General features: G+C 49.2%; 1 protein-coding gene across 1 annotated transcript; it reads left to right on the top strand.

Moving 5' to 3' along the window:
- Nucleotides 1–4,775: 4,775 nt before the first annotated feature.
- Nucleotides 4,776–6,533, top strand: ID3 (inhibitor of DNA binding 3, dominant negative helix-loop-helix protein). The gene is made up of 3 exons (XM_010830035.1): nucleotides 4,776–5,279; nucleotides 5,400–5,483; nucleotides 6,036–6,533. The coding sequence occupies exons 1-2, from the start codon at nucleotides 4,980–4,982 to the stop codon at nucleotides 5,457–5,459; spliced, it is 360 nt and encodes a 119-aa protein (XP_010828337.1). The 5' UTR covers nucleotides 4,776–4,979; the 3' UTR covers nucleotides 5,460–5,483; nucleotides 6,036–6,533.
- Nucleotides 6,534–9,742: the final 3,209 nt, after the last annotated feature.

The raw sequence follows: 9,742 nt of genomic DNA, 5'->3' as shown, positions 1-9,742 counted from the left end.
CAGAATGATTCAATGAGATAATGCATAAGGCAAGAAGGACTTGGCAAATAGTTAAGATTCAGTGAAGGATGACGACGATGATGACGATAATGATGAGACCGAGTACTTCTGAACTGTAGAGGAGCCCATCTTGGAGGCCTCTGATGTCCACATTCCTGTAAGGGCTCATGCCTGAGATCCAGAGGCTCCCCATAGTCTTCTTCTCAGTATTGCCCATGTTCCTGAGAACAGTCTCAGCAGGAACCATTAAGCTTCTTGAAACCACCTCACTCACCAGAGGCTATATCACATCACAGCACATGAAAATAACTAACTGGTTCCTGTGGCACTTTCTATCCCTTGTCCCCTTGATCCTCCCAGCTGTTAAGTGGGTGGGTATTTCTCCCCATTTTACAGAGGAGACAACTGAGGCAGAGGCAGGCTAGGTAGTCCATCCAAGGGTTTGAGCCTGGCTTTGAACCTGCATTCCCTGTGATCTTCTTGTTTCACAAGAGTCTCAAGCTGTAGTTGGACGTCTAGCCTTGCTAGGGGGAGAGGGAGGGCTATGTTCTAAGTGTGTGGCTAGGAAATCCTCCTCACACTCTTACAGGTACTTTGTGAGTAGACAGGTGTGTGTGTGTGTGTGTTAGTCACTTGGTCATGTCCATTTCTCTGTGATGCCATGGACTGTAGCCTATCAGGCTCCTCTGTCCATGGAATTCTCCACGCAAGAATACTGGAGTGGGTTGCCATTCCCTTCTCCAGGGGATCTTCCAGACCCAGGGACTGAACCAGGGTCTCCTGCACTGCAGGCAGATTCTTTACTGTCTGAGCCACCAGGGAAGTCAAACAGGTACATATTAGGAAATGCAGCATCTGAGGATTCTTGAGACCCCTAAGGTATCCCTAATACAGCAGACTACCCTAATTCAAAAGAGATTTAGAGGGCAGAGTGGACAGGGAGCCACATGAAGGGTAGGTATGGGTCCTGGCTACAGGTCAGCAACTAATATCCGAGTACTTCTGAACTATAGAGGAGCCCATCTTGGAGGCCTCTGATGTCCACATTCCTATAAGGGCTCATGCCTGAGATCCAGACGCTCCCCATAGTAAAAAGAGTAACTTTGGGCAAGATTCAGAGGTTCCCTTGATCCCCACTTTCGACATTAAAAGCAAAAAATAGAAAGGTAGATAGAAGCTCAGTTTAGGCAAAAAGACATCTGCAATTCTCATCATCATTACTTTGGCTTTGAAATCGACAGCTCAGAGACCCCCCACCACTTTAAAAAATTTTAAAGACAAAACAGTATAACAGTTCTGCCAACTCTTAAAAAAAAAAAAATCAGAGAGCACAACATTGGCTTTTTCATTTTTTTTTTTTTTTTAAATTTTGGCAAAGGAAGATTCAGTTTCTGGAAATGCTTGCAAAATGATTCCTGACACTGGGGGGAGATAGTTAAAAAAAGAAGACGACGAAAACTTATTAAACACATGTAGTAAAGGACGAAGGTGGGAAGAAAGCGAATCAACGAAAGAAAGGAAAGAACTAAAAGAGATAGACGGTGGGGAAGGGGGAAGCCATTAAAGGGCCCCAATTCAAGGAACGTTATCAAGTTCTCAGCATCTGCAATTCACAAGCCGCTTGTGAGTCGGGGCGGCGCAGACTCCGCCCCTTTCTCGGGTGTCGGACGCTCATTGGTGGGGGCGGCAGTCGCCGGCCGGTGACTGCCCGAGGAAAGGTTGCCTGGGACACGCATCCCTGTGTGAACGCATGACGTCCCACCCTGGCGCCAGGCTGTCTGGGGCTGAGTCTTAGATCAACACAGCTGTGGGACCGGGACCCACAGCTGGGCAAAGGAGCGGATTCCTCAACAAAAAATAGGATTGTGAGAAAAGTTCTGAAACAAAAACAGCGCAGACAAAAGCCTTAATGACATCCTTTCATAAAAATAAAAAATGCAAGAGGGGGGAAAAAGCTGGTAAAAGGAGCAGAACTGGGAACAGAAAGTTCAGAGGCATTTGGAATAAGAGACTGAGGCCCCACCACCGCTAAACAAGTTGCAGAAGGCCTGAGCTAGCCCTTCAGTCCGCTGTTGGGAAAAAGAAGTCTTTTGGTTTCAAACTTTATCCAGTGTTCTCAACCGTAACCCATTTCTTTCAGAATTAGCATCTTACATTGGAGAGTACCCTTAGAGGTCATTTGCTGCCCCCTCCCCCAATTTTACAAAAAAATGAAGCCCAGGAAGGAAGGAAATTCTTCCAAGGCCACATTGCAAGTTATTGACATGACCAGGAAAGAATTCTGCTTGCTAATCCCACTGCATCTCTTTCCTGCCTGTGTCGCCCAGCTTCTGGGCATTTTAACCTGAAAGCATCTTTAGAGATAACGTGAAAGTGTTTTGCAAACTGCTGTACAAGCCTGAGACATCAGTGGTAGTGATGGAGGAGTGAAAAAGAGATGGGGGAATCTATGTGGCTGCTGCTAAGTCGATTCAGTCGTGTCCGACTCTGTGCGACCCCATGGACGGCAGCCCACCAGGCTCCCCTGTCCCTGAGATTCTCCAGGCAAGAGTACTGAAGTGGGTTGCCATTGCCTTCTCCCGAATCTATGTGGACCTGTGGACTAAGCACGGACCACTCAACCAGACATGCACTCAACAGTCACTTGCCTTCACATCCACTCAACCAGTCCTCAGGCACCAAGGAGACTAATGGATGTGATGGAGACAGTATGTTAAGCGCCTTGCAGAGAAGAGACATTTAATAATTACATGTGGAAGGAAGGAGGTAGGTCTAATTAGCTCCATTTTATAAATTGGAAAATTGAGGCAGAGAGACGTGACTTACCCAAAACTCACAGGTTTACTAAAAAAGAATGGAAATTTGAACATAAATCTGCTTAGCCTCAGAGGCCATGATTTTTTCCAGAACCTGGGCTTGACTATCTTGCACAAACCATGGAGGCCTGCGTGACAGAAAAGGAAAAGGTTTTCTTTTTGGTCATGCAGGAGTCCTCATAGTCACCATATTCCCTTCCTGAGACCAAATAGCTGACAGGCTCTCCAGTTGACTTCTGTAGCATACATAGACTGATTTGTCCATTCACAGGATATCTTCACCTTCTTATACTAAAGAGACTGTCCTTGAAAACATCCGTATTTCAGGAAGAAATCTTTTGAAGACCTTTTACCTGGGACACAGATTCCTGTGGTATGACAGCTAAAAAAAAAAAGGCTTTGGGGCTGGCTCTGCCATTACTTGTGGTGTGACCTTGAGAACATCTTAAAACTCCTTTCTGGACCCTTTACCATCCCACACCTGCCTGTCCAAATTTCATAAAGCAGCAGACTGCTAGAGTTGGAAAGGATTTTAAATAATCACTTAGCACCATTTCCCCATTTTAGTCACAAGGAACCAAGCCCAGGGTACCTGAGCTTGTCCACGGTCACAGGACAGATTATTGGCAAGGCTGGGAAGTTGAATCCAGGACTCCTAACTCCCAGTCTAGAGTCCTGTTTTACTATGACTCTTTTGAGATTGTCCTAGCTCTGAGCTCCCATTGTTCCAGTCTTCAGTGCCACATAGTATAGAACTCTTAATTGTTTCCGGTGTTAATCTTGTCTCCCCGAGTCCTGGGATCCTTGAGAGCAGAAGTCACTGTTTTAAGGAAAGCAACTCCATAAATATTCATCAAGTGATTGATTAGGGAAGCAACCATTGAGGGATCCCACCTGGTCACTCCCCAGGTGGAAACCAGCATTCAGAGGCTGCACTTTGTCCCAAACCCTTGGAAATGACAAGAAGACAAGCAAAGAATGCAATGTCTCATTGCAATACGGGGCTTACTCGCCTGTCCCCCCGTCCCTTTCTTGGGGGCTCTCAGATAGAGCTGGAGCCATTTCAGCAAGGCTAAGAATAATCAAGTCCAGGTGGCCTGCCCTTCCACAGCAGAAAGAGACAGACAATAGAGTGATGAAATTACCAAACTATTGTTTTCTGCATAGAGGTGTGTGGAGAATGTGGGGTTGGAGGGAGGGAGAAGGGAGAGTTAAAAAAAAGATTAACTGACCCAAAGGGAGCTCCTAAAAAGGTTATCTAGAAATCAGCCCATCTGTATCCCATATTCAAAACCCTGTCCAAAATTCTAATCAAACTCACTTCCAAAACATAACTGGGCATATATTTGGCTCCTTATGGAATGCATGGGGCCAGAGGGTGGGAGCTTTTTTCCTTCCCCAAGCAAAAACCACAATTCAAGCTTTTTTTTTTTTCTTTCTCCTTGTTGCTCAAACAGTGTTCTTTGCTCAAACCCCCTTCCCCTCCTCCTTCTGCAATCTCAGCGCCTAGCCCAAATCTGTTTTCTTCATTGTAACCTCAGCTTCACCGCAATTAATTTTTTCCCCCTCTGGTCACAAGATAATTCCTGACGCCAGTGAGTCTGGAGGTCAGACGAACAGCAAATTGGGGAACAAGGCGGCACTAATTCCTTACAAGTTTCCCTTGAAAAATCTTTTGCTTAAAAAAAAAAAAAAAAAAAGCTTTGCTGTTCAGGGATTTATGACCTCGGAGGACTATGGGTTCGAACCAGTATTGGGCTGTAGGTGGACTGGCAAGCGGGCAGGGGAGCTCGAAGATATGGGGCGCTGCCAGGAAAAGGCAAATTCTTAAAAGTTAATGGTTTTAAGTGATTTTTTAAAATCCTTGCTGGCAAGGAGGCCCGCCTCTCCCCAGTATCAGCGCTTCCTCATTCTTTGAATCCGCGGCTCCGCGGTATTCGGCGTCAGACCGGCCAGAGGAAGCCTGTTTGCAATTTACCCGGGTTGTGAACGCCCAGGGTCGACGGAGGCGGGGCCACAGCGGTCTGTTTTGCATAAAGGGGCGTGCCCTCCAGGCCGACTCTATAAGTGCAGACTTCGGAGCGCGTGAGCGCGTTGCAGGCTGCTCTAGAGGGTCTCTGTCTATCTCCTTCCTTCCAGCACTTCCCAACCTCATTGCTCAGTATGAAGGCGCTCAGCCCGGTTCGCGGCTGCTACGAGGCGGTATGCTGCCTGTCGGAACGCAGCCTGGCCATCGCGCGGGGCCGTGGCAAGAGCCCGGCCGCCGAGGAGCCGCTGAGCCTGCTTGACGACATGAACCACTGCTACTCGCGACTGAGGGAACTGGTACCCGGAGTCCCGCGAGGCACTCAGCTTAGCCAGGTGGAAATCCTGCAGCGCGTCATCGACTACATCCTCGACCTGCAGGTGGTCCTGGCCGAGCCGGCCCCTGGGCCCCCAGACGGCCCGCATCTTCCCATCCAGGTGCGCGCGGGCGTGCTCGGGAGCTGGGGCGGGGCTGAGCTCCAGGGCTGGGATGCTACGGGGACCCCTGGACCTTCCAAACTCCGTGCGTAAACCCTTCCCCCCTTTTCCTTCTCTCAGACAGCTGAGCTCGCTCCGGAACTTGTGATCTCCAACGACCAAAGGAGCTTCTGCCACTGACCTGGCCCGTCCTGGCGCCTCCAGGTGAGTATCCAAGCCTTCTCTCGGGGGCGGGGAAGGGGGACAGCTGGTGCTTAAACGGCGATCTTGGAGTTGGTAGGCCTTTTAAAGGATTACCGCGGCCCCCTCGGTTTAGGGAAATTCAGGCCAGAGAGGCGCAAGTGACTTGCCCGTGGTCACAGCAAATGAATGACGGAACCAATTCCGATCCAGAGTTCGTTTCAACCTTAAGTGCACCTTGTTCCCATCTTCCCCATTGGCCAAAGGTGCGAAACTATAGACGCAGGTCCGACTAGATAAAATAACCAGTCTGTCTGTGGCTTGGAGTCGTAAAAGGAGCCGCGTTTTTCTCAGCCCCCCTCCCAACTAGTGTCACTTCCAATAGGCAGGGGTGGTGCAAGCTCCGCCTGTGGTCTTTCGGCGCCAACTGGGTGGGGGCAGTGTGGGGCGCGAGTTATCAGCTGGAGGTAGAGACCAAGTTTCCTCCCTGGCGCCGGCCAGTCTGCGGACGGCCCCCGCTTGGGCGCGCTCGGCGGAAACTGACGGCTCCCTGGTCTTCTTTCCTCCCCCGCCCAGAACGCAGGTGCTGGCGCCCGTCCGGGACCCCGGGACCCTCTACGGCCGGAAGCCCGAGGGCATGGATGGGCCTCAACCTTGCCCTGCCCACTTGACTTCCCCAAACCCCTGCCTCGAGGCTGGACCTGCGCCCGGGAGCGAAGGACTGTGAACTTGGGTGGCCTAAAGAGCCGGCGCTAGCTCTGGGCACCAGCTGGGCAACCTCCCCCTGCCCTCACCCCACTCCCAAGTTTTAAAGACTGTCTTTCAGTGTGTGGAGGTGTACGGGGTTGGGGGTGGGGGCTGGCTGTTCTCCAAATTCTGCCTTGGCCAAGGCAGCGGTAGAGCTGGTCTTCTGGTCTCCTTGGAGAAAGACTCTGTTGCCCTGATTATGAACTCTATAATAGAGTATTTAGCTTTTGTACCTTTTTTGCAGGAAGGTGACTTTCTGTAACCATGCGATGTATATTAAACTTTTTATAAAAGTTAACATTTTGCATAATAAACGGTTTTTAAACACTTGTGTTTATAATTTGATTCCTTAAGTGCTAACACTGTTTCTCACAAAGCTGGATTTAGGGAGAATAAATTCATGTCTTTCTTGGAGCTTAGGAAAAGTAAACTTGCTTATTCCCTTAAAAGGGAGATGGGCGAATGCCCAGCTAAGACTGGGGAAGAGGGGGAAGTAGAAAGGGCTCATGGTGGAGCCCCACACGCACTGGGTGCAGAGAAGAGCCTTGTCCTGTCTCACTTTACAAGTGAGGGAAGACTGGAGAGAGAAAGTGACTGGAACAAGCTCATCCAGCAAGTTGGGGCCTAGGATAGAAATCTGCTCTCCTGAGTCCCAGTTCTTAGGTAGTTTGAGAGCCATGTTGCTAACTAGCAGATGGCTGTCCTCTTTAATGCCATTCATGATGTTTCTCTAGCAGGGGATGTGAAACAGGACCCTCACCTGTTAGGCAGGGATGGTGCTGATAGACCCATTTCAGAGATGAATAAATGGATCATTGGGCTTGGTTTATTTCCTGCCTCACGTTCTCTGGTTTATTTCCTCTTGGGCTTCCAGAGTTGGGGAAAATAGGATAGGAGTCTCTTCCCTCAAATCTGATCAACCACTCTGATCAGAAGGATTTTGGTGCTGGTTGGGAAATAGGGGAACGAATTATTCTACCACCAGTTAGTTGAAGACTGAGTCTTGAGGAAGAGGGTACCACAGCCCTCATTTCTGGTATATCCTTCCAATAACATCTCCAATGGGAGTCTCCTCTATAAGTACCTTTAGCCCTATTTCAGAAATGGAGAAATTGAGGCTCAGTGGATAATGAGTTGGAGTCAGGTTCACACAGTCCCTTGAGAGGCAGAAATGGGATTTTAAACTTAACTACAGTGACCATGGACAGGGAAGCCTGGTGTGTTACAGTCCATGGGGTCACAAACAGTCGGATACAACTTGATGACTGAACAACAGTGACCATGACTGTCGTGGAAAGGAGCAGGATCTGAGACTGGCTATTCCATGGGGCCAGGCTTGAGAGTCAGGCAGAGGGCAAGACTCCTACACCATGCCATCTTCCTTTGCTTCCCCTCCACCTCGATCTGGCAGTTCCCCAGGTAGGTTCCACCAGGCGCCTGGTCCTACTAGATTCCTGTTTATGATATGATCTCATTCATGTGTTGGCACCTGGCATTAGTTACTTCAGTATTTCATAACAAACAGGTCACGTCATCACCCACCTTTCATGCCTTAACCCTGGTGAATTTGCAAGGGTGAACAGGGGCATGTGATGGGGAGGCAAACTTTGTCTTTGTGAACCACCCTCCTGATAAACCAGTGTACTTAACCTGTTTCCTGTCTCCTCCAATGATCTGGTGGAAGGTATGAATACTCTTTAGAAAATCCACACGCACACACAATTTTGCCAAAGCAATAGGGCTTCCCAGATGGCTCAGTGGTAAAGAATCTGCCTGCCAATACAGGAGACACAGATTCAATCCCTGTGTCAGGAAGATTCCCTCAAGAAAGAAATGACAACCCGCTCCAATATTCTTGCTTGGGGAATTCCATGAACAGAGGAGTCTGGCCAGCTACAGTCCACGAGGTCACAAAGAGATGGACACGACTGACCGACTGAGGATGCATGCATGGCCAAGCAAACTTCCAATGCCCGGGGGAGAGCCCTCAGTCCTCGTGTGAGGAACTTTTGCTTCAAACCCAGTAAGTACAAGACCCAGGCTGGGTCTGCCTGGGATCATTCGTTAGGTGTCCTGTGCTGGCTCTGAAGTAAGTCAGCCACACAAAAGTGCAAACAGCAAACTAGCTGTTTGACTGCAAGCTAGGGACTGTTTCTATTGAGCCTCAGTGTCCACACCTGTGTGAGACCGCTGATCTTGATACAGTTTTGAGGCACCTGGCCCCACATTAAACCATTAATTGCAGCAGAGCCAGGCACTGAACTCAATACCCTGTGCCCTTTGCCACAGCATGCCGCTTCCTGCTCGGAAGTTGCAGGACCGAAAGGCTAGGAAGCTCTGGATGGCTCAACTGCTGTGTGACCTTGAGCCAGCCACCTCACCTCTCCAAGCCTCTCTCCTCCCTTGCACAGCAGCTGGTGCTTCTCGCATTGCTGCCTCCCAGGACAGAAGATAATGGTGGGAAAGTTCTTTGAAATGCATCACACACCTACGAGGTATTATTAAGCTAATTCCAAGGAAATTGCCTGTAAGGTCCTCAGAGACTGAGCTGTTCAGGTGGTGGGGACAAAAGCTGAAACCAGCACACCAATTCATTAGTCATTAGAGAGTGAAAGCAATTTGGCCCTGGGGCAGAAAACTCTGAGAGAGGGGAGTTGTCTTGTGTCATAAACACCTATCAAATGCCTACCAGGTGCCAGGCTCTATTTTATCTTAACATTTTTCTAATCCTCACCACCACCCAGCAATGTATCATTATTCCCATTTTACAGAAGACACAAATTCAGAGAGGCTGAATAACTTGATCCAGGTCACATAGCAAAGAAGGACCACATAACAAGGAAGGGCCACAGCAAAGCAGCATCCAGCACCACCTAGCTCCAAAGTCCACGTTCAATTTTTTCCCTCTCCATTCCCTTCCCCTGGGAAGGGAACATATTTGGTCCCCAGTAGGTGCTTGCTAAATGAAAGACCTAGGCCCACCCCAGGTCTCCCTCTCATTTGTTAAAAGAGGATGATGGTGCCTCCTTTGCAGGTCTGTGCTTCGGATTAAAGATGCATAAAGCATCTACCAGACTCTCTGAAAATACAAGATTCACCATTAACCGAATCTTAACAGTTCACTATTGCATCAGCTCTGAAAAACGGACTTTGGGAAGGGATTTTTACTTTGTTAAAAACAAACAAACAAACAAAAAAAACAGGTTCAGAACAGACGAAGTAACTTGCCCGGGGCCCCACAGCTCCTAAGTGACAAAGCAAGGATTCAAATTCATGCGTGTGACAAACCAGAGACGGTGCCCTGTCCGAGAAGGCCAGCGACAGCTCTCCTTAGCTGTGGATGTGCCGGACAACTGTCAGTGGCTGTCTTTCGACCTCATCATCTCTCACGGCTGGCTGGCACTCGTCTCCATTCCCAGGGATACATCCTAAATCCTCGCGTCGCTCTTGAAGAACTGCCTCTGGTGCTCCGCTCCCCGCCAAGGCTTCTGGAGGCCGGAGCAGGGGCGGGGCCTCGGCCCACGTGGCCCGGAGCC

The sequence above is a fragment of the Bison bison genome, unplaced genomic scaffold (assembly GCF_000754665.1).
Source record: "Bison bison bison isolate TAMUID 2011002044 unplaced genomic scaffold, Bison_UMD1.0 scf7180017864516, whole genome shotgun sequence".
NCBI lineage: Eukaryota > Metazoa > Chordata > Mammalia > Artiodactyla > Bovidae > Bison > Bison bison.
The sequence above is the reverse complement of the archived record's forward strand: the minus strand, read 5'-3'. Positions and strand labels throughout refer to the sequence as shown.